The sequence below is a fragment of the Meles meles genome, chromosome 16, assembly GCF_922984935.1.
Source record: "Meles meles chromosome 16, mMelMel3.1 paternal haplotype, whole genome shotgun sequence".
Classification (NCBI taxonomy): Eukaryota; Metazoa; Chordata; class Mammalia; order Carnivora; family Mustelidae; genus Meles; species Meles meles.
This window is the reverse complement of record NC_060081.1, coordinates 60,824,110-60,848,352: the sequence shown is the minus strand read 5'-3', so window position 1 is coordinate 60,848,352 and position 24,243 is coordinate 60,824,110. Positions and strand designations below refer to the sequence as shown.

The 24,243-nt window shown below is 40.3% G+C and overlaps 1 protein-coding gene across 1 annotated transcript in view; it reads left to right on the top strand.

Moving 5' to 3' along the window:
• The window catches only part of SAMHD1 (SAM and HD domain containing deoxynucleoside triphosphate triphosphohydrolase 1), a 58,375-nt gene extending 34,792 nt beyond the window's left edge, over nucleotides 1-23,583 (top strand). The window contains exons 10-16 of the mRNA XM_045980932.1: nucleotides 1,002-1,093; nucleotides 2,135-2,250; nucleotides 10,822-10,961; nucleotides 11,775-11,867; nucleotides 16,566-16,670; nucleotides 18,251-18,388; nucleotides 21,419-23,583. Coding sequence (XP_045836888.1) covers nucleotides 1,002-1,093; nucleotides 2,135-2,250; nucleotides 10,822-10,961; nucleotides 11,775-11,867; nucleotides 16,566-16,670; nucleotides 18,251-18,388; nucleotides 21,419-21,553 — 819 coding nt within the window. The 3' untranslated portion in view covers nucleotides 21,554-23,583. The remainder of the gene's footprint in view (nucleotides 1-1,001; nucleotides 1,094-2,134; nucleotides 2,251-10,821; nucleotides 10,962-11,774; nucleotides 11,868-16,565; nucleotides 16,671-18,250; nucleotides 18,389-21,418) is intronic.
• The last annotated feature ends 660 nt before the right edge of the window (nucleotides 23,584-24,243 follow it).

Genomic DNA, 24,243 nt, shown 5'->3' with positions numbered 1-24,243 from the left:
AATAAATAAAAAAAAATATTTAAAAAAATAATAATAATTTGGAAAAATCACAACCTGGTAAATTGTCAGTCTTTTTACTTTATGCTTTTTACTTTACTTGTAAGTATTGTAAAGTTCTCTTCATTTTCTGCATTGTTAAATAATAACAAAATTACAACAGACATTTATTGAGTGTTGTGCTAGGCACTGTTTTAAATGCTTTAGGTGGATTAACTCAGTCCTCACAACCCTATAAAACAGATACTATTCTTATGCCACTTAACAGGTGAGCAAGTGGAAGCACAGAGAAGACATAGAGTTAATAAATGGCAGAACTAGAATTTCAGCCCAGAAAGTTTGACTCAAGTCTCATCCTTAACCGTAGTTAGTGATCTATTATTAGTGTTTCATAATAGGTAAAATACTAAATCATTAGGTCCTTGCTAGATTAGAGTCGTGTAACTAAAGAGTAGTATGGCATTATACTACAGAAAGTCTTTCTTTGGGATACCTGGGTGGCTCAGATGGTTAAGTGTCTGCCTTCGGCTCAGGTAATGAACCCACAGTCCTGGGATCAACTCCCTTGTTTAGTGGGGAGCCTGCTTCTCCCTCTGCCTGCTCTCCCTCTGCTTCCGCATTCTCTCTCTCACTCTGTCAAATACATAAAATCTTAAAAAAAAAAAGAAAGTCTTTCTTTTGAGAATAAAGAATATAAGAAGAATAATGCCTAATTTCTAGACTTGTTGAGATTAAAAAACATACTAAAGATGCCTAAAACAACCTGCTACAGAGTTAAAGCGATAGATTTTGTTACTAAGGAGAAAAGTTGCAAACCAAGAAATGGTTTTACTCTCCTGCCTCTTAGTTTTTTAATGGGCTCAGATATTTTAATGAGGTAGCTCCTGTGCATAGCTTTCTTGTCTGTCTGTCACCATCCCTTTTCCTTGTCCTGTGTACTTGTCTACTAACAAGGGTAACAGGACCTGATCCTGCATTAATATTTATTTTATGTTTTCCTGCAGGAGGTTGGGAATCTATATGACATGTTCCATACTCGCAACTCTTTGCACCGCAGAGCTTATCAACATAAAATTGGCAACATCATTGATACAATGTAAGAAATTCAACTGCTATTTCCCTATAAAAATTTTTGTGATGCTTTGTTAGATCATTCTTTGGTCAAGTTGAGCTTTCTAGGTAAATTCAAGCAAATTTTAACTTTAAGTGAATAAATCTGAAATGGTTCCCTTAATACAACAAAAACTAGCGTAAAGTAAACTTGGAAGAAAAAGAGGAGGATGAATAAAGGGGATAGATGAAGTGTGGAAGAGTCAGCTTCAGCAAGACATGAAGGGGCTATGGCTTAGACCTCCCCAGAGGCAGTTGCTTATGTGTCAGACATTAGGATCAAGGTGGGAGATAGGACATGAATAATTGACACTCTGAAACTAATGACAAACATTAATTTTAAGAATTAAGATTAATGTCTATCTTCACCGTATCAGTTATTTGTCAAAATTAGTAGAAAATAGTAAAACCAATAGGAATTTCACCTCTTCTCCCTGACCTAGTGAGAACCATAGCAGAAAAGTTCAACCAGGTAGATAAAAGTAGAGCCACATGTCTCTGTGAGACTCACAGACCCATGAAAAGTTCTCGAAAGTAGAGTGTGAGTTAATTCCATGTCTCTGAAATAGTTTTAACTTGACATGAGCAGACTAGTTAGAATACATTCACCCATTTGTATGGTTGTTCCTTTGATGAGAAGTTTTTATTTGTTTTTAATTCAGAGAGTCAGAGACATTTAGGTGCAAAGCCTGGTACTACTTCTTCCTAACTTGGTTAAATGAAAATTACTTAATATCTGCTTCTGTAAAATTGAGTCTGATTATGTCTATCTGGTTGGAAAGATTAAATAAGATAATGTTATCTAGAGCCCTACATTATGCCTGGGTCACAGTAAACATGGTAGCCCACAAATCACCATAGGCTTATTTATGCATTTATGTAGGATCCCAAAACAGTTGTCTTTAGAACATCATATCTCAGGATTTTACTTCTCTGAAGTAGAAAGATTTCTTTAACTTCAAGTGTGGGCATTAAGCAAATACTCAAATTTTCTCATAAGCATAAATTTTTATGCAATGATCTTTAGGATTACAAATGCTTTCCTCAAAGCAGACCCCTACATAGAGATTACAGGTGCTGAAGGAAAAAAGTATCACATCTCTACAGCAATTGATGACATGGAAGCCTTCACTAAGCTAACAGGTAAGAACCAGAAGGTAATACAGGTGGTCCATCTCAGATAAAGTACAAGCTGAGTGGGTTATTTTCTAAACATTCCAATACCTTTAGCTTCTCAAGTGATTATATGCTTTTGAAATCAAGTTTTATCTCGATTCCAAAATTGAGAAGCGATTTTAACCATATAACCTCAATAAAGTTATTTAACCTCTCTGACCCTTAGTTTCCTCATCTATAAAATGGGAGTATTGTTATCTCGCATACAGTTTTGTTGTAGTATTTAAATGAGGCATAACACCTAGTATATAGTACTTGGCAAATAAGTACTCAATATTTACTATTATTTAACTTAATAATGCAGCTGGACTAATAGCAGATTTGCCCTTTTAACATTATTTTTGTTGTAAGACACAGGGAACCAGGAACATTTAGCCACACTTCAGCAGAAACGAAACCTGCAGCTCAGGGTGGGAAGGGGGAGCCGAAGGAGTTGCAGCTGGTTCTTTCATGTGGGGAAGTGCAGACTGAGCAATAAAGATGAGCAAACCAAAAGGAGTAGACCAAAAAGTTTGTACCAGTTGCGTATCACAAAACTGACTCTGTTTAAAAAGTTAGAATGCAGTCACATAGCTCGTAGAATCACTGGAAAGGCTGGAGAGTCTTAAAATGAGCAAAAGCAACTCAAGCTCGGTGGCCTAAGACAGCCAAAATCCCTTGCCATGGGCTTTCTGTGTGATACTACTGCCGTTCTGTCGCCTTTTTTTTTTTTTTTTTAAGATTTTATTTATTTATTTGACAGAGATCACAAGTAGGCAGAGAGGCAGGCAGAGAGAAAGGAAGAGAAGCAGGGTCCCTGCTGAGCAGAGAGCCCTATTCTTAGGCAGAAGCTTAGGCAGAAGCTTTGGGGCGCCTGGGTGGCCCAGTCGTTAAGCATCTGCCTTCGGCTCTGGTCATGATCTCAGGGTCTTGGGATGGAGCCCAGCATCGGGCGCCCTGCTCTGGCGGGAGGCCTGCTTCTCCCTCTCGCACTCCCCCTGCTTGTGTTCCTTTTCTTGCTGTGTATCTCTGCTAAATAAATAAATAAAATCTTTAAAAAAATAAAAAATAAAGGCAGAAGCTTTAACCCACTGAGCCACCCAGGTGCCCCTGTTCCATCACTATTCAATTCTGTCTGCAGTGCACTGCCAGAATGAGACCCACACCCATTATTCTGAAACTGTCTTTGAAGAACCAGTGTTCTTCCTTTCCAACCATTCACAGATTAGATACTTTTGTAGAACAGTAAAAATGAATTACCATTGAAGTGAAATGGTGTGGGGGGTTGGGGCAGGACATACAAAATACAAGCCCAAGCATTTAGTATTGAGTTTGACAGAATTAACATATATTTCAGTAAATATAATCAAGAGAAACAAAATTTAAATTAAAAAGTTATATATAGGGGCGCCTGGGTGGCTCAGTGGGTTAAAGCCCCTGCCTTTGGCTCGGGTCATGATCCCAGGGTCCTGGGATCGAGCCCCGCATCGGGCTCTCTGCTCCACAGGGAGCCTGCTTCCTCCTCTCTCTTTGCCTGCCTCTCTGCCTACTTGTGATTTCTCTCTGTCAAATAAATAAAATATTTTTTAAAAAAATATGCATGTAGGTAATACAGAATCCCTATTATACTTGTAACTTTTTAGTCATTTTCCAATCATAAGTAAATCAAAAATTAGAAGTGAAATAGTGACTCCTCATATTAGCTATCTTTGTGCACACTCAGAACATCGTGTATATTAGTGTTTAAGGTTTATAATGTAACGAGTGATTTTCCTTCTTAATTAATCTAAATTAGACTGATGAAACAGCTGCTCTCAAGGTGTGATGTGTATCTAAATTGTTTCTGTGGGTTTTTTTTTTTACGATTTTAAAAATTTATATATATATTATTTATTTATTTATTTGAGAGAGATCACACACAAGCAGGGTGTGTTTTGTTCTAATAACATCATGGTAGATATTAACCTCCCATTGTGTTGATAGGAATGAAAGTTGAGGTTATATAACAATTTGAGCAAGCTGGAGCTATTTTTAACTTTGGTTCATAATGAAGCAGGTGATGCCATATTTAAAAAGTCATCTTTTTTTTTTTTTTTTAAAGATTTTTTATTTATTTATTTGACAGAGAGAGATCACAAGTAGGCAGAGAGGCAGGCAGAGAGAGAGGAGGAAGCAGGCTACCTGCGGAGCAGAGAGCCCGATGTGGGGCTCGATACCAGGACCCCGAGATCATGACCTGAGCCGAAGGCAGCAGCTTAATCCACTGAGCCACCCAGGCGCCCCAGTCATCTTTTTTTTTTAATGTGCTGTTTGGATTTTTTTTTTTTTTTTAAGATTTTATTCATTTATTTGACAGAGAGAGACACAGTGAAAGAGGGAACAGAAGCAGGGGGAGTGGGAGAGGGAGAAGCAGGCTTCCCATGGAGCAGGGAGCCTGATGTGGGGCTTGATTCCAGGACCCCAGGATGATGACCTGAGCCGAAGGCAGACACTTAGCAACGGAGCCACCCAGGGGCCCCGATTTTTTTTTAAAGATTTTTATTTATTTATTTGACAGAGATCACAAGTAGGCAGAGAGGCAGGCGGGGGGAGGGGAGAAGCAGGCTCCCTGCTGAGCAGAGAGCCCAATGCAGGCCTTGATCCCAGGACCCTGAGGTCATGACCTGAGCTGAAGGCAGAGGCTTTAACCCACTGAGCTATCCAGGTACCCTAAAAAGTCATCTTAAAAAAAAAAAGTCATCTTCAGTCTTCATCAAAAGCCAATCTAACAATTTATCCTGTAACATGATATTACGTTTGTTAACTGAAAAACTGTAAAGTATACAGTTTAATGTGATCTTACCACATGATTATACATAGCTGTCACTCTCCGTGAAGGTTCTCTAATGCCCAAACTCACTTTTACCCTCTTCAGTGAGATGAGTCCACTGATTGTGCTCTTGGATATTGTGTTAATGTCAAAAGTGCCAGACAGAATATTAGGTCACATTTTTGTGCTTTATAGGCCAGAATATGGGAGAACAAGCATATGGACTTTGCAGCTGTCATCATTTGAGGCAAGGGTAATCTTATCTTTCTTGCATACTATCCAGAGCCATCCTATAATCCTCATTGGCCTTAGCTACATAACCTGGAAGGAATAGGACCATGTGAGCCTTCATTACCTTTGTTGCTTTTCTAAAAGTCAGTTTACTTTATCTAAAACTTTCCAGTTCTTGTGGCACCTGGGTTGCTCAGTAGGTTAAGTGGCTGCCTTTGGCTCAGGTCATGATCCCAGGGTCCTGGATCGAGTCCCACATTGGGCTCTCTGCGGAGAGCCTACTTCTCCCTCTCCCTCTGCCTGCTGCTCTGCCTGCTTGTGCTCACTCTCTCTCTCTCACATAAATAAATAAGTAATCTTTAAAATAAGATAAAATGAAAGTTTCCAGTTCTTGTTTTTTTATTTTTTAGGATGTTTTTCCACTTATTGGGAAGTGTTGGAAACATACAACAGTGTTAAAAGAATTTTACAGTGAACACTTGTACACTCACCCCCTAAATTCTAGCATTTACTGAACTTGCTTTATTACTTATCTACCACTTACCATCCATCTGTCGATCTTATTAATCCATCTTAATTTTGATGCATTGTAAAGTTGTTGTTTTTTTTTTTTAAATGGAGTTATTTATTTCTTTTTAGGGAGAGAGAGAGCATGTACATGCACACATGAGGGGAGTGGGGATCTTCAGCAAACTCCCTGTTGGGTATAGAGCCTAACATGGGGCTTGATCCCAGGACCCTGAGATCATGACATGAGCTGAAATCAAGAGTCAGACGCTCAACCAACTGAGCCGCCCAGGTGCCCCAATTTTGATGTATTTTAAAGTAAATTGCATAGGGCAACTGGGTGGCTCAGTCAGTTTAGCAGCTAACTTCAGCTCGGGTCATGACCCCACAGACCTGGGATCAAGCCCTGCATCAGGCTCCCTGCTGCACGGGAAGCCTTCTTTTCCCTTTCCCTCTGCCTACCACTCCCTGTGCTTGTGACTTCTCTCCCTGTCAAACAAATAAATAAAATCTTAAAAAAAAAAAATTGCACAGATACCACTACTTTACCTTAACTCCCTTAGCATGAAGATTAACTAAAGTTCAACGATTATTTATAGATTTTTTTTCTTCTGATGTAAAATTCACATGCAATTTGTATAAATGTACAAATCTTACATACATGTGTTTTGACAAATGCAAGATACAGAGCATTATCTTCTCCTTAGAAAGTTCCTTAGAACTTAGAAAGTTCGTGTTTCTTCCCAGTTAGTTCTAACCCCGCTTCACCCCCAGAAACAACCACAACTTGCCAATTCTAGACTTTTTTTTTAAAGCTTATTTATTTTTAGTAATCTCTATACCCAACATGGGGCTTAAACTCATGACCGTGAGAGCAAGAGCCACATGCTCTTCTGACCGAGCCAGCCCCTGTTCTAGACGTTTATATAAATAGAATCATACAGTGTGTACTCCTCTCTGTAGGGCTCCTTTTTATTCAATTTTATATACTTGAGATTCATCCAGATTGCACGTATCAGGACTTTATTCCTTTTTATTGCTGAGCAGTAGTTCATTATATGAATATGCCATAGTTTATCTTTCCTCTCTGCTTCCTAAATTCCTATTTATAAATGTTGCTATAAATATTCCTATAAATGTTTCAGCTTACGTGGAAGTTGGCTCTCTTAAGCATTGCAAATGTTATGACTACTGTCTTAGGTAACCATTTTCTTACATTAGTCTTTATCGCTCAGTATTCCTAGGCAATAGGAATAATGCCTTCCTTCCTCTGCAGGCCCCCTTATCCCAAAATCCCTTAACTAAATTGGAATGATAGAATGCTAAATTTAAAAGGACCTTAGAGATCATCTACTTAAAACTCCTCAAAGGAGGCATGCCTGGGTGGCTTGGTTGGTTAAGCGTCTGCCTTCAACTCAGGTCATGATCCCAGGGTCCTGGGATCAAACCTTTCATCGGGCTCCCTGCTCAGAAGGAAGCCTGCTTCTCCCTCTCACACTCCCCCTGCTTGTGTTCCCTTTTTCCCTCTCTCTCTCTCTTTGTCAAATAAATAAATAAATAAAATCTTAAAAACAAAAAACTCCTCAAGGGACACTTGGGTGGCTGGTGTTTAAGTGTCTGCCTTCAACTCGGGTCATGATCCCAGGATCCTGGGATCAAGTACAGCATCAGGCTCCCTACTCAGTGGGGAGCCTGCTTCTCCTTCTGCCTGTTGCTCCCCGTGCTTGTATTCTCTCTCTCTCTCCCCCTCTAACAAATAAAATCTTAAAAATAAAAAATAAAAAAAACACAAGAAACAAAAAACCCTGCTCATTGAGGAAACAGAAGCCAAGTGAAGGAAAGCAATTTATCCTAATTAATGGCAAAGCTAAACTCAAGTCTTCTGATTCCAAAGTTGAATGTTGCTTATACTATTTTAGAGTGCTATATAGTTATTCAGTTAAACATACAAACATTAACTTTTATACATAACCCTTTTCTGAACACAAGTGTGTGAAACAAATAGAGCTTTTTCACATAGCTAGTGGAAATGCAAATGCTACAGCCACTTTGAAAAAAGTTCAGCATTTTCATAAAAATGTATATTTATCCTGTCATCCAATAATTCCTCTTCTACCTGCTTACCCAACAGAAATGGAAATGTAAGTCCACCTAAAAGCCTGTACCTTATAAGAACAAGGTAAAAGCCATAAGAAATACATCAGTAAAATTCTGTGGCTCAAAGGAAGGAGGAGTTACATCTCTAGTTTGGTTGGATTAAGGAAGATTTCACAGTGAGGTGCCTTTTGAGATGCATCTTGGGGATTAAGTAGGCTTTTATTTTTTTTTTAAAGATTTTATTTATTTATTTGACAGAGAGAGACACAGTGAGACAGGGAACACAAGCAGGGGAAGTGGGAGAGGAAGAAGCAGGCTGAGCAGAGAGCCCAATGCAGGGCTCGATCCCAGGACCCAGGGATCATGACCTGAGTTGAAGGCAGATACTTAACAGCTGAGCCACCCAGGTGCCCCTAGGTAGGCTTTCAAGAAGTGAGATTTTGGGGCACCTGGCTAGCTCACTCAGTGGAGCACATCACTCTTGATTTTAGGGCTTTGAGTTTGAGCCCTACATTGGATGCAGAGATTACTTAAAAAAAATAAATAAAAAGAAGTGAGATCCTGTGATGGGGGAAGCATTCCATTAATTCCCCTGGGAATAGGGTTGCTAAAGGCATGGATTAGAAAAGTGCAGTTTTATTATGTTAAAGTAAAATTGCTGTTTTTCAAACTTTGTATGTAATAATATGTAAAGAAATAATGAAAACTATAGATGGAAAGATGTCTTGTAAAAAACATCACTGAGAGGGTGAGGAATGTGTTAACCATAGATCGATTGAGGAGGAATGTATACACATCAGTGAGGTGAATGACGGGCTTTTAATATTTTATTTTGCCGAGAAAAAGCATCTTTAGTAAAACTCATTTTGCAAAATGTAATAATTGAGTCAGTCAGGGATTACCAGTTAATGTTAAACCATTGGTTGAAACCTTATAGGGATAATCATACAGTCTCAGAATATTACCCTGTGGATTATTTGTTAATTACAAAAGGAAAAGTACATTTATAATAGAGAAAGCTGGGATTATTGCCTTAGCCACCTGGTGGAATTTAACAACCAATAATGGTAGCATCTCATTATATGATTCCTGTTGCATTGACCCAGGCACATCCCTTATATAGTGTTCTTGACAAGAGTGTTTAACCTAAATCTAATGGTAAAGAAACAGACAAATTCAAAGTGTAGGACATTGCCCAAAATGAGTGTCTGAACTTTTCTAAAATGTCAACATCATGAAACAAGTTGGAGGAATTATTCTAGTTCTAGATTAAAGGGGACTAAAGAATATGACAACTAATGTCATCCATAATGCTTGATTGGTTTCTCTATCGAGCAACATAAGTCCATAGATTGCATTATTTTAACAATTAAGCAAATTCAAATATAGACTGTTATGTTAGTTATTTTTATGCCAGTCTGTAATTTTTTGGCACTTGATAGTGGTTATATAGGAGAATGTTCTTGTTCTTGGGAGATACATGCAGAGGTATTTAGGAGTGAAGGGTCTTGATGTCTGTAATCTTCAAATATTTCATCAAAAATTTGAATGTGCAAAAAAAATTGTGTGTACACATACACAGCATATGCATATATAGAAAATGTTAACAGTTGATGGATTTAGGCGAAAGGTATTTTATTTTGAAATTTTTCAAAGTAAAAAGTTGGAGGAATAAAAGAAAGGAAAAAGAACTAACTTCTGGGGCTCCTGGCTGACTCAGTAAGGCATGAGATTCTTGATCTCAGGGTTGTAAGTTTGAGCCCCACATTAGGTGTAGAGATTACTTAAAATCTTTTTTTTTTTTAATTTATTATTTTAGAGAGAGAGAGTGCAAGTGGAGGGGGAGAGGCAGAGGGAGAGAAGCATACTCGCTGGTTAGCGAAGAGCCCGACGACACGGCTCTATCCCATGATCCTGAGGATCATTACCTGAGCCGAAACTAAGAGTTGGAGTCAGAAGTATGACTGAGCCACCCATGCACCCCAAAAATAAAATCTCTAAAAATAAAATAGAATCTTTTTTTTAAAGATTTTATTTATTTATTTGACAGACAGAGATCACAAGTAGGCAGAGAGGCAGACAGAGAGAGAGAGGGAAGCAGGCTCCCTGCTAAGCAGAGAGCCCGATGTGGGACTTGATCCCAGAACCCTGGGATCATGACCCAAGCTGAAGGCAGAGGCTTTAACCCACTGAGCCACCTATGTGCCCCTAAAATATAATCTTAAAAAAAAGAACTACCTTCTGTTTTTATCATGGAATGGAACTTTATAAAACCTTTTATTATGAAATTTACAAATTCCTCCTACCATCACTTAGCTGCAACAATTATCGACACAGTGATTTTGTGTCATCATCTCTATACAGCCACTCCTGTAAGATACTGCGCTGTTTTGAAACAGATGTCAGACATAATTTTATAATTACTTAAGGGTTTTGTTTATTTGACAGACAGAGATCACAAGTGGGCATAGAGGCAGGCAGAGAGAGAGGGAGGGAAGCAGGCTCCCTGCTGAGCAGAGAGCCTGATGTGGGGCTCGATCCCAGGACCCTGAGATCATGACCTGAGCCGAAGGCAGAGGCTTAACCCAGTGAGCCACCAGGCACCCCTTATAATTACTTAAGTATCATTCTCTTTAAGAAAATGAAACACAACAACAAATTGATACACCCCTATTTACCCATCACCCAGCCTTAAGCCATCAACTCCAGTAAAGTCTTGCTTCATCTCTACCCTCTCCCATTCACTAGATTATGGTGAAGCAAATCCAAGACTTCAAATGTTCTACTCTGCTTACATTTGTAAACATCCACTTGAAATCATTCTAGAAGTACAGTAGTATATGAGTCTTCTTAAACCTTTTTTTTTTTTTTTTTTTTTGTATCTTAATCTAACTGAAATTTTATCAAATTGGCAGATAACATTTTTCTGGAGATTTTATATTCTTCTGATCCCAAACTGGATGAAGCACGAGAGATTTTAAAAAAAATTGAATTCCGTCATCTATACAAGTTTGTGGGTGAGACTAAGCCACAGGGAGAAATAAAAATTAAAAGGGTAAGTTAAGTTGTCAAACACCTTCCCAGTAGTGAAAGGTCTCTCTCTTCCATTTGTCCTCCAAGAGGAAACCATTAACCCATCATAATACCACAACTCTGTTCTAAGTGCTTTATGTTCATTTTTACTTAATCTTTCATCAGTAACTTGTTCTTTGGTCTGTCCTGTAGATGAAGGAAGTGAGGCTTAGGGGAGATTAAATAACTTGCCTATAGAAGCACAGTTAGTATTCAAAGACTGACTTAGTCCAAACCTTTACTCTTTCATCCCAGAAGTCAGGGCGGGGAGAGGGGGTCGAGGGGTGCAAAATTTTGGCTAGATCCAGTGGCAAGAAAATGGGGCCTCAAAATATGGTATCTACATGAGCTTCACGGAAACTCTAAGGACCTGCTGTTCATAATTTCTTCATTCACACTATATCAGGTTCTCCCAGATGGTGCCTGCCAAGTATCTTTATCTGTTTTCCTCTCTTGCTTGTGGAAGGGTTTTTTTTTTTTTTTTTTTTTTTTGCCAGAAAGCCAGTAACATGAGCCATACTGATAACCACACCCTGTCTCATAACCCTGTCACCCCTCCTCTATTTTACTAATAAGCCAATGCCCCATTTTTTTTTTTCCACATGAAAATTTTGTTAGAATCATTCCACTGTGGTTTGTTTGAAGGATGGCAGAAGCCGAAACCATGTATTTATTAAGGCTATCTCTACCCACTTTCCTAATTAACGTGCCATTTTCGGAGAGGGAACCTTTTGTGGCATAAACACTTGATGATGAAAAACTGGGGTTCTAACATGAGGAGTCTTGTCTTTTCTAGGAAGACTATAAATGCCTTCCAAAGGAAATTGCTGATGCTAAACCTGACATATTGCCGGAATCTGAACTGAAGGCTGAAGATTTAATAGTGGATGTAAGTAGTTAGCCGGAGAATATACTAAGTAAAGAAATTTTTTTAAGGTAAATCCTCCCCCATTCCATTATAAAAGAGGTACATGTTCATTAAAGAAAATTTAGAAAATATGGAAAAATAGAAGGAAGGAAGAGAATCACCTGGGATCTCAAAGAATCAACAGTAGTCAGTTAATTGTGATCGTGTGAGTAACAGAACATTGCGTATGTTGATTTTTTAATGTTTCCTTGATTACAAAAGTAATCTATGCCAATTATTTTTTTAAAATTGTCTGCATACACAAAGAAAAAAGACTTCAACTCCTTCATAGAGGCTGTAGTGTCTTGTATCCTAATAAGACTATCAAATGGCTTTGTCACATTGTCTTTTGTTTCTTACAGTAGCTGCTTCTCAGAGTTCTTCTCTGAAGTCTTGGGACAGTGTTGCCCATGTATTTTTTTCCCCATAAGCCTTTCATTTGCTGTTTTCTTGTTGATGCATCTTTGGTGAAGGGTGATCTCTCCACAACCAGTCTTTTTTTTTTTTTTTTTTTTTAAAGATTTTATTTATTTATTTGACAGAGAGAGAGATCACAAGTAGGCAGAGAGGCAGGCAGAGAGAGAGGAGGAAGCAGGCTTCCCGCAGAGGAGAGAGCCCGATGTGGGGCTCGATCCCAGGACCCTGAGATCATGACCTGAGCCGAAGGCAGCGGCTTAATCCACTGAGCCACCCAGGCGCCCCACTACAACCAGTCTTTACCAAGGGATACAACAGTGAATTGTCCTTGGACCCGGTCTAGTCACTTGGCTGGGGTTGGGTGGGGGGGGTTCAAGTACCTCACACCTGCAGATCAAGCTACAGTTTCCTGTTTTGTTAGATGAAATTACACCATAATAAAGGGATTTTCTGAATTTCTGAGTTTCTGAGATTCTGAAAGAACTTATTCTCACGAATGTTTTTCCTGGGCTCTCACATGCCCACCCTTGCCCTCAGTGCTTTATTTGAGGGTCTGCATTGCCTTCAGCTGAGTGCACGATCCTAGTCAATCCCTGACCTCCCATCTGGTTTTTCTCTCGAAGTACGGTCTGCTAATGAATATAGGCTCAGAAGTACTGGAAGAATCATAGAAGACAGCACACACATGATTAAGCTTGCTTTAACCTAAAGGCAAATTGATGGAGCAGTGAAAACTTTTTTTGACTATCAGACATGTAAGAACAAAACATTGTATAAGTGTTTGTTATGATAAAGGTATGCGAAAATGGGAATGTAAATTGACACAGGAGACCGAATTAGGGGCAGTGTTAACCAACCCAGCAATTTCATTCTAGGTATTTGTTGTAAGGAGATAATTAGTTTTTGGGGGAAAAAAAGGCACAAATCTATACATTGTGTTATTATTATAGTATAAAATAAGGAGAGTATAAAGGGAAAGGATATATCTCTCAGTAGGAAATACAGTGGAATAATGCAAACATTAAAAGTTGTTTGTAACATGGAAAGATATTTATAACTGAAAAAGCAATGCATTCAGAATGATTTTATTTTTGTTTCTTTAAATGTATATACACGTATGTTTATAGTGAGCACACTGAAAAAAATTTGGATGTATTGGTAAAATGTTAACGTTGTTTCTACGTGGGTGGTAGAATTGCAGGTACTTTTCTTTCTCTTTTTTTTGGTACCTTTTTTTTTACAATGACTATGGTGGAAGAGTTTCATAATCAGAGAAAGAGATGGGTAAGACGGGGTTAAGATGGGTAAAGCCCTTTTATATTCTGAGAATGCAATTAAAATTGCTAATTAAATGTCTTATTATGTATTAGCCTCTCAATTTTAGTTTGACAGTGTAAAATATTTATGTGGCACATTTTACTATATGTGCCTCCTTTTAAGACCATGTGTAGTAACTTTTATGGTTACTTAATGGGCTATAAAATTTCATTTTGCTATTTAGAATGAAAGATTCATAATTGCTGATCTGTAGCTCCTTTTTTGCTCTTGAGTCCTTCATTAAGAATAGGAACGCCAACTATTATAGTATTGCCCTTTTGGAAAAATAACCATTTTATCAAATCTGCTTTAAGGAGGAATTTCTAGTTATATATGTTTTGGAGAAAATAGGAATTGCCTTTTATTTCTAGTCCAAAAGCAAGAAATAAATAGCAAAGAGCTCGTGGCACTTCTGAAAGTTGCTGAAATTTGATTAGTGTTCATACTTTACCATGATGTTTAACAATGTCAAGGCTACATTGGGTCCCTCCCCACATGAAACAACACCCAGGAGAGAAACCTACCATAACGCCAGCCCTGGGTTCACAGGCAGACTGAGCAGTTGCTCCTTCCCATGTAAAGGGGTGCAGAACACTCACTGCAGGTCTTAAAGCCAGTAACACACACATTCTGGGAGACATACCTCTGGTCTGACTTCAGGACCACAGCTGGATCTCAGATGTCTACTTTTCTCTCATAGGGTACTGTCAGGACAGGTCTCAAACCTCATAGACCATTTTTTGGTTTGTTTTCTTAAGGAACAGTCCCAGGATAACAGTCCTTTTATTGTCCATTCTTTTCTGTACCACCATCACCTCATTACTCTATTTTTTCCCCTCTCTAATTTCCTTATCCTCTCTTTCTCCCAGACCTGTCCAGGGAGACCTTCCACTCCATAATTAACACACTTGCCTGGAACTTAGCCCTTTGTTGACTCTTTTTGCCCTTGCTGCAACCCAGCTGTTCCCTGAGAGCCAGATGCTTCTGTAGCCCTTCAGGAAAAGCATATTCCTCTGGGTCAGGAGGCCTTTCTGTTCATCAGTCCTCTTGTTCCCTAGTATCACTTCAAGACTGAATGCAAGATCCTTGTTCCTCTGAGACCAGCATCTCCCAACCTGCTATCCTCTTGGTTGAAGATTTTGGCTTGGTTTAGAGCCTTTCCCCTTTACAGTTCCTGCAGTGGTCCTTGGTGATTTCAAGGCCGGCCAATTCTGATTGTTCTCTTCATCCTTATCCTCTGTGACCTTACCCACTCCACCTCGGCCAGCACTCAGCAGATTATGTTCTGAACCTTACTGACATTTGATTTTTAAGCGTCCTGTCTCTGTCCTCAAACCCCCTTCTTATGTGCTTATTCCTTGCTCTTTAAGACCTCTAGTTTATTGCCTCCTCACTTCCGTCCAACTTGTTAATGCCCTTTTATCTCTACTTCTCTCACATTCTTAGATTCTGTGATGGATTCAGTCATTTTCTACAGTTATCCTCAACTCTCTTGCTTTTCTTTGCTTCTACTCAGCAAAGGACTGAATGGCAGTTCATAGTCCCTAACCTTAGTTGGGCCTTCTGCACTTCTGGTAGACTAGTGCAATTCTCCAGTCTCCATAATGACTATTTCAAACCATCTCCACTCTTCTCGGACCTCAGCCCTGTTCCCTGCCCACAACTTTATTCACCCCTCTGGGACTAACCCCACTTTGGCCCTTATTTCAGAGACAAAATATAGGCCATTATATAGGAACTCTCTCAACCAGTGTCTCTTCTTATCAAAGGCTAAGAGTAATCGTTTAGTTGTGTTCTAGATCAGGGCTGTCTGATAGAACTTGCTGTGATGCTGGAAATGGTCTATAATTGTGCTGTCCATTTTGGTAGCCACTAGCTACACACAGCTATTAAGCACTCGAAACGTCACTACTGCAATTGAGTAACTAAATTTTTTATTGTATTTAATGTTAAAGACTTTAAAATTAAAAAGCCACATGTGACTACTGGCTACAACATTGAGTAGCACAGCATAGAGCCATTCATTTTAGCATCTCTGTGGAATCCCAGGATCCATCCTGTCCTCTCTTTCTGACTTCCCATCAGCAGTTAAACAGACTTCATCTCAGGAAAACAGCAAATGTTGCACTCCTCACTCCTCTCCTCTTTTTAGGGTCCAAGGCATTGAAAAGTTGCCCCCAATGCCCCCTTTACCTTTCCCAGGTATGATGCTCCTCTCCGCATTCTTATCTCTTGCATCTTTTAACAGTCAAGCTTCTAAGAGTTGTCTTCTCTTTTTTTATTTTTATTTACTCCTGAACCGTTTGTCTGTTGCCATCACCATATTAGAACTCTTCTTCCAAGTTCCCCAGTGACTTCACCGTTACTTAACTCAGTGGACCATGGCAGCCCTGTCTCCCTCAGAGCTATTTCTTCTGCCTGGAACTCATTTCCTTCACACATAGATATATGGGATTAAATCCTGCTCACTTTCCCAGGAAAACATGCGTCATTCCCAGGGAGCCCCAGCTTACTAGGCTCCCTGGTTCCAAAGTTCACAGCATCCTTTGCTTCTCCTTAGTAGCTCTTAGAACAAATGTAGTTCAATCATTAATTTTACAGTTATTTGTTCAACCTCAGTCTAGGCTGCACATCCTGTGGGGGCTGGGATTGTTTCCGGCTTCTTTGTACCTGTAGTACCTGTCACAGTGGCTATCACATAGGCATAGACTTTGCACCCTGCTTATGTTGAAAGCACAAATACCTCCTGTACCCCATCCCGATTTCAAGACCAAATCCCTATGTCACATGCACCAGACTTATTTTTATTCTACTATGGGCTACCTTATCAGTGCCTTATTTCTGAACCTCCAGAGAGCTCTGCTCCATTTCTTGTGATGCTCCTACAACCCTGAATTTAATGCTCACCATTTTGTGAGTGTTCACTAATTTATTACTTTTGTTAAGGTTATCAACATGGATTATGGAATGGAAGATCAGAATCCTATCGATCATGTTCGCTTCTATTCTAAGCATGACCTCAGCAAAGCAGTCAGGATTACTAAAGATCAGGTAACTACTTAGGGGTAAAACAAGCTATAGTGGCATTTTGCAAATCTATGATAAATCTGCATTGTATTTTATTTATTTTTTTAAAGATTTTAATTTATTTGTTTGACAGAGAGATCACATGTAGGCAGGCAGAGAGGGGGAAGCAGGCTCCCTGCTGAGTGGAGAGCCTGAAACGGGGCTCAGGGCTCAATCCCAGGACCCTGAGATCATGACCTAATTCGAAGGCAGAGGCTTAACCCACTGAGCCACCCAGGCACCCCATAAATCTGCAATTAAGATGCAGTTTAGTGTGTATGATAAAATTAAAAAATGTATTTTTAAAATTAAAGTATATCTGGAAGTGCCTGGGTGGTTCAGTCGGTTGAGCACCCGGCTCTTGGTTTTGGCTCAGGTCATGGTCTTGGAGTCATGAGATCAAATTCCACATTGGGCTCCATGCCCAGTGTAGTCTGCTTGAGTTTCTCTGCCACTCCCTCTGTCCCTCCCCCACTCTTGCACATGCTTTGTCTCTCTCTCAAATAAATGAATAAATAAAATCTTAAAAAACTGAGGTGCCTTGGTGGCTCAGTTGGTTAAGTATCTGCCTTCTGCTCAGGTCATGATCCCAGGGTCATGGGATCAAGCCCTGTGTTGGGCTCTCCGCTCAGTAGGGAGTCTGCTTCTCTGTCTGCTGCCCCCCCACACTTGTGTTCTCTCTCTCTCTCTCTCAAATAAATAAGATCTACAAAAAAGTTAAATATATCTGATTTTTGTGTAGATTAGACCATCTTAGCACCAGTTTTTCCTGTTGCTGAACATAGATGAAAGCACTGTTTTTGGTTTAGAGGCTAGATTATAAATCTGATGGAGAAGTAGTGTTGTATGGTTGAAGTCATGAAAGTTAAATGTGCTTATTTGCATATCTTAATGAGAGTCTGGTCTACATATAATTACATAATACAAATTTTTAGTCTTTTATTGACATAAAATTGTGGGTCATTTTGCTATATGACAACTACCTTGAATTCTTTTCTTTGGATGATAATTGAGATAAAACAGCAAAAGAATGTGGTGCTTTTTTGTTTTGTTTTGCTTAACGATTTTATTTATTTGAGATAGAGTGAGACAGAGAGAGCATAAGCTGAGGGACAGAGGCAGAGGGAGAAGCAGGCTCCCCACTGAGCAGGGACACTCCCCCCAACACACACACACACCCCGCAACACGGGGCTCGATCCCTGGACCCTGGGATCATGACCTGAGCTGAAGGCAGACAGATGCTTAACTGACTGATCTACCCAGGCACCCCAGTGTGGTGTTTTTAATATAACATCAAGAATGGAGCAGGGGCACCTGAGTAGCTCGGTCAGTTAAGCATCTACTGTCAGCTCAGGTCATGATCCCAGGGTCCTGGGATCATGCCCCATGTCGGGCTCTGTGCTCCGCAGGGAGTCTGCTTGTCCATCTCCCTGCTCGCTCATACGCACTCTCAAATAAATAAATAAGATCTTAAAAAAACAAATAGAATGGAGCTTAGGAACAGCTGACTTCTCTTTAATAAATGAATTCAAAATGACAGTGAAATCTTTTCTTCTTTGAAAAGGTTTCAGAGCTTTTGCCAGAGAGATTTGCAGAGCAGCTAATTCGCGTATACTGTAAGAAGACCGACAGAACGAGCTTGCATGTTGCACACCAACATTTCGTTCAGTGGTGCTTAATCAGAGACTTCACCAAGCCGCAGGTGGGTGGTTTATTATTCACGTGCTTTGCGCAATTTTTTATTTTTAAGTAAAAATCAAAAGAGATCTTTACTTCCCTCTGAAAAGTTCTCATTTAAATTGTAGTCACTTGATTATGGCTTTGGAAAAAAAATGTTTTTCCAATTTAAGCTTTCCTTTTAAAATGTCTGGCTCGGGCGCCTGGGTGGCTCAGTGGGTTGGGCCGCTGCCTTCAGCTCAGGTCATGATCTCAGGATCCTGGGATCGAGTCCCACATCGGGCTCTCTGCTCAGCGGAGAGCCTGCTTCCCTTCCTCTCTCTTTGCCTGCCTCTCTTGTGATTTCTCTCTGTCAAATGGATAGGTAAAATCTTTAAAAAAAAAAAAAAAAAAAGCCATCATGGCAATTACAACTTAAAAAATAATAATAATAAATAAAATGTCTGGCTCTATGTCAAATAGTGATTTCTTCCTGCACCACTTGTCAGTGGGTACTCTGTTTATCAGTATTATCCTAATACTAAAAGTTCAAAATGGTGAACATGTGATAGTTCGTAATGTTTGGTTTATAATGATAGTTTGTAATGTCCCCACCAGTTGTCTCCACTCCTCCCAATTACCTGGGAAATGAGTCATAGTGTCATCATCTTTCAGAGAAGGTTGCCGAAACTGAGTACATTGTTTAGGGCCACATACGAGTGAAAATAAGTTTTCTAACTTATTACTTCAAATTCAGCATTCCCAAAACTGGAAACTATTTAATTTATCTAGAATAAGACAATGGAGAGGAGGAGGAGCCAAGCTATCGCTGACAACCCTACAGCAGTTGTTGTTAAAGTTGTCCCTTACTGACCTGGACACAGCAGGTGCCTGGCACAGAGAAAGTGGCCAGTCATTCATTTGTTGAGTGTCTGAATGAGATACTTGTCAGGCAGGTGCGAAGCTATGTTCTACTTCCTGGCCCAATACGCTCTCCCACAACACCATGTCTGCCTTCCCCCAACCCCCATGCTCTGGGTGCTGAAGGAAACAAAAATGAGGGAGCAGCCCAGTTATTGGTATTTATCCCATGCCAGAAGGAGTGATACAGATGAGTTCTGTTGGTTAAGAATTCTAGGTTAAGAGTTCTAAGAGTTAAGAGGGCTGTCAGGAAAACCCTTTGAAGGAGAAGCCATTCTGCTGGGTCCAGAAGGCTGGATTGTGTTTGAATGAGTAGCAGGGAGAAAAGGTGGTTGTAGCTGCTCGTGGGAGTAACCCAGTGGTGTGAAACTGGAATAGGTGGAGTGTGTTTGGAGCCCACGAGGAGGCCAGCTGTGTGGACTCGAGAATTTCTACTGTTGAGTGGTCAAAGGTTGAATGGGAGGAATAGACTAGATTATGGAGAGCCTTGCATAACCGGCTAGGAAAGACTTCTTCTGAACAGTGGGGAGGGAATCATTGAGAGAATTCAAGAGTTTCCTTAGGTGCTGTCGTCATTACTTCTGTGTTTGTTTTCTCCAACTAGAATGAGACCCATGGGAATGAGGAAGTGTGTCTGTCTTAGGTACCGTAGCACCCAAGGAAACTAAACCACTGATTAAGAAAGAAAACTAGCAGCAGATGGATTGGAACTTGGAGAGACTAGAAGTAAAGAGGCCAGAGGCTGCTGAAGTTTAGCCATCTGGCAATAACTCCTTTAAGACAAAGATGCATTCACCCATTGAATGAGGATTTTTGAGGTCCCATGTTAGGTACCAGAGATGGAACAGTCCCTAAGACAGACATAGTTTCCACAGATCACACTCTCGCTCGGGCACACAAGTAAATAACAATTGTAGTGGTGTGGTAACAAGTGCTTTGGGGTAGGGCACACAGAGTGTTAGGGGGCCAAAAGGAGGAAACTTAAGCCATACTTGTTTGGTTGGAAAAGGCTTATTTTAAGAAGGACTTAGAAGCTGAGACCTGAAGGATGGATGAGGAGTCAGCTGGGTAAAATCGATGGGTGGGTGGGGGAGGGGGAGGCCAGAATATGGGTGAGCCCTTTAGGAGAGGGGTCCAAAGGATTTTGCTAGCCCTGTAGGCCAAGAACAATGGAAGCCATTAAGGTGTTGTTGTTTTTTGGTTTTGGATTTTTTAAAAAAAGGTTTTATTTATTTATTTGACAGAGACACAGAAGTGGGAGAGGGAGAAGCAGGTTTCCTACCAAGTAGAGAGCCCGATTCGGGGCTCAATCCCAGGACCCTGAGCTGAGCAGAAGGCAGACACTTAACTGACTGAGCCACCCAGGAGCCCCAGCTGGTCGATTAAAGTGTTTTAAGTGGGAGAGTGACATTCAAGTTTGTATTTATAAAATTCACTAGAATCGAAGTTAGAATGAGTAGAAATAAGGTCGCTTGATAGAAATAGAGATGAGTTTGAAGGCAAATAATGTTGAGTTTGAACCAGAAAGCGCTTCCAAATATGAGTATCATTTATTGCAGAGGGGACTAGGCAAGAGAGGAGCTGGGATCCAGTGAAGTCCCTCTTTTTCCTGGAAAAACAGACAGGGGGCACCTGGGTGGCTCAGTCAGTTAAGTGACTCTTGATTTTCAGCTCAGGTCATGATCTCGGTTCATGAGATCGAGCCCCATGTTGGGTTCTGTGCTGGGTGTGGAACCTGCTTAAGATTCTCTCTCTCCCTAAAAAACAAAATAAAATAAAGAAATAAAAGTAATTGGTATTTTCAAAAAAAGAAAAACAGAATTTGTCATTCATGAAAAGGGTATGAAGGGAGAGGAGTCAGAACTCCACAGTGTCCGGCTTCTGGCCACCTTTGAAAAGAGTAGATCTGATAGCTTTTCCTACAAAGGCTCTTACCTGCTCAGGATTGTGGTGTTTCTAGTTTGACCCAAGCACAGGGGATGTATGTAATCTGGGGTTTCCCAAGAGTCATAAAATTGTGGGGCATTTTGCAATATGAAAAAAATACATTGCAATAGCAATTTATCTGCTAGACGAGGATAGGTGCACATGAGGATTTCACTCAAAGATATAAAAACTGGCTTTTCTTTGTTCCTGGTTTTTCTTTTCTTGACAGGATGGTGATATTATAGCCCCACTTATAACACCCCGGAAAATGGAATGGAATAACATGAATTCAGCCCAGAGCCCAGATCACGTGCGGTTACTGTCCAAATCTAGACATCGTCTTTTTCCGGATGACTCAGTGTGAATGTTTGCAGCCAGTTCTTTACATCAAGCTTCCTCCCTGTCCCCCAAGACTATTAACTAACGTAGGGAATTCGGTCATGGAGTTCTACAAATTTAGTGATAACTAGCGCTTTTTATATTTTGAATGTACACACATGCTGAAGCTAAGTCATTTTTATCCAAAGAAACAGAGGTATTAGGCAAATCTTGCTATACGTGCTATGGAAAGTGTTACCTTGCCTATTTTAACCATAACTAAAGCCTTTCTCTAGTCGTCTTATTTTCTTAGAATGACAAAAAAAAAAATTTTATGTACTCTGAACGGTTACAACATGTGATTGTTCTTTTTTTAAAAAAATGCTTAGAAATAAGAGACAGCGTACGTAGGAATTTGAAGTTGGGACTGTCATAAACAGCCATGGTTAAGAATGAAACATAAAATCCTAGCCCCTTGAGGGAGGTATCCATTGCCTCAAATTTGAGGACAGTTCTTCTTAAGTGACCTGAATGTTAGTGAAGGACCTTCCCTCACCCTTTTAGCCAGATTGGACTAAACAGTAGGAAATGAGGGCTGGGAGTGAGCTCCAACTTCTGAGTGAGAGGCATGATTAATTTTTTGAAAAGATCCAAGGGCTCTGGCCTTAGTGGTACCTAAAACTGCACGTGAGGAGGCTGTTCTCTGGGTGTAGTCCCAGACCTGGGCACTTTCTTTCTCCTGAAAACTCACTATCCATGTCCCAAGGTCTTTATCACTATCACTGCTCAGCCTGGAGAAGGCTCCCCTCCAACCTTCTGTCTGAATTTCCCTTGTAAGCTCATCAGGGTCACGGGAACTGTTCTTGGGGTTACACAGAGCTGGGACTTTGTTTTTGCTTGTTCAGTTGTGCATTTTATCAGTTTCAGAGCAAAGACTGAGCCACCTGGGGTGAGATGAGTGATTATCCCTGGAATTCCAACTTCCCCTCTGTGGCCCAGTATTCCCCACACTTGCTTGTTCTTTACCTCCTGCCATGTTTTAGGCACCACTTTGGTTGAACAATTCCATGGAGAGGGCCCCCACACCCACCTCCGTAAACACACAATTGCCAGTTCTACAGAACTTCACCAAGAATAAAGTCTGGAGTTAGACCCAAAGCTGGCGGTAGCTAGTGGGTCCTGTAGAAACAAGGCAGTGGGGAACAGGAGTCATAAGCCCTTAACATCTTATGCTTGGGCATTCCTTTACAAAACCTCCATGGCAGGCCGGGACTGGGGAGCTGGGATGACTGTGGGCAAGAGCGAGTGGGAGGAAGGGAGGAACTCAGACCATAGGCAGCAGATTTTCCACACATGTTAGCAGTGCTGCTACCTTCCACTGTGTAACCAAGTTCTGTTCTGTTAACAATAGGCTGGAAGGTATTAGGAAGTCTGACATTCTGTATAACTACCACCACCCTCCTCCATCCCCCAATAGACGATCAAGAGTTGACCCTAATTCATAGGAGAATAATGCTGTGTGGGTGAGGATATGTCCACACTGGGCTCCTAGAAGCACAAGTGAAGTCAGCCATGGGACTGGGTCATATCTGTGTTGGCCGAGGTACCACTGAAACATTCAGTGGGGAGAACTGTAGGGCTTAGACTTAGTGTATCCAGACCCAAGGTCAAGAATGTAATGGTTTTCTGCTAAGATTGTTCTATTTTTTGCAACTCGTATCTTTAAATCATTGTGGTTTACTCTGGAATTTTATGTTTCAACATTGTATCATTGTGCTATCTGAGAAGTAACTTGAATCTACTTTGCATCCTTCACATATAAGTCAGCTGCACTTTATGCTCTTTGCAACTGTTTTAATTATCAGAACCATGTGCCATTTACAAGGTTAAATTTTTCTTAACAAACACCTTCACTATTTGTATAAAAACTGAGATTTTTAACAACTTAACCTCTAGAGTTACTGACCTGTTGTCACCTTGAGAATGGAAGAACTGTGAGTTTAAATGATTGGTTACTTCACTTGGGTGAAGGAAACAGCTGCAATAAAGCTCCATGAATGTATCTCCATCTTGAAACCGAAGGTGTTTTCCTTAATGGCGTCCTCTCACACTTGTGTGCCCAGTCTGGACCCTGTTGTGCAAAGGAAATTTGTCTAGGGATCTGCCCAGATGTGTGCTATGTCATGCTATGTTTGGTTTGCACGAGAGGGGATGATATTTAACAGGACTTATGTTATTTGGTTTTCTGGCAGGAGGCAGGCATTGTCATGGGAAGGGATATGGATGTTTCTTCATTTCCTGAGCTCTTGTGTCAGGAAACATATCTTTCCTCCTTTTTAACCTGCCCTAGGTTCCTATCTACAGAGACTCCAACTTCTTTATCCAAATAGGCATATCTTTCATTTGCTGCTTTCATATCTTCCTTGTGAAACTAGAGATTTGCAAGGACCCAGTAAGCAGGTGGCCGACAGGAAGCCCTCAATGTTCTAGAAAAAGAAAGATGCTGCTGGAGTCTTTATTAGTTTCACCAGTTGAGCCCAGGTGTCTGTGGTTTGACAGTATGAAGTTAAAATTAATCATAAAAATCCAGAATAGAATCCCATTTTCTTTTCTTTCTCTTTAAAGATTTTATTTATTTATTTGACTGAGAGAGAAAGCATGTGCTGAAAGAAAGGGAGGGACAGGCAGAGGGAGAAGCAGGCTCCCCCCTGAGCAGGGAGACCAACATGGGACTTG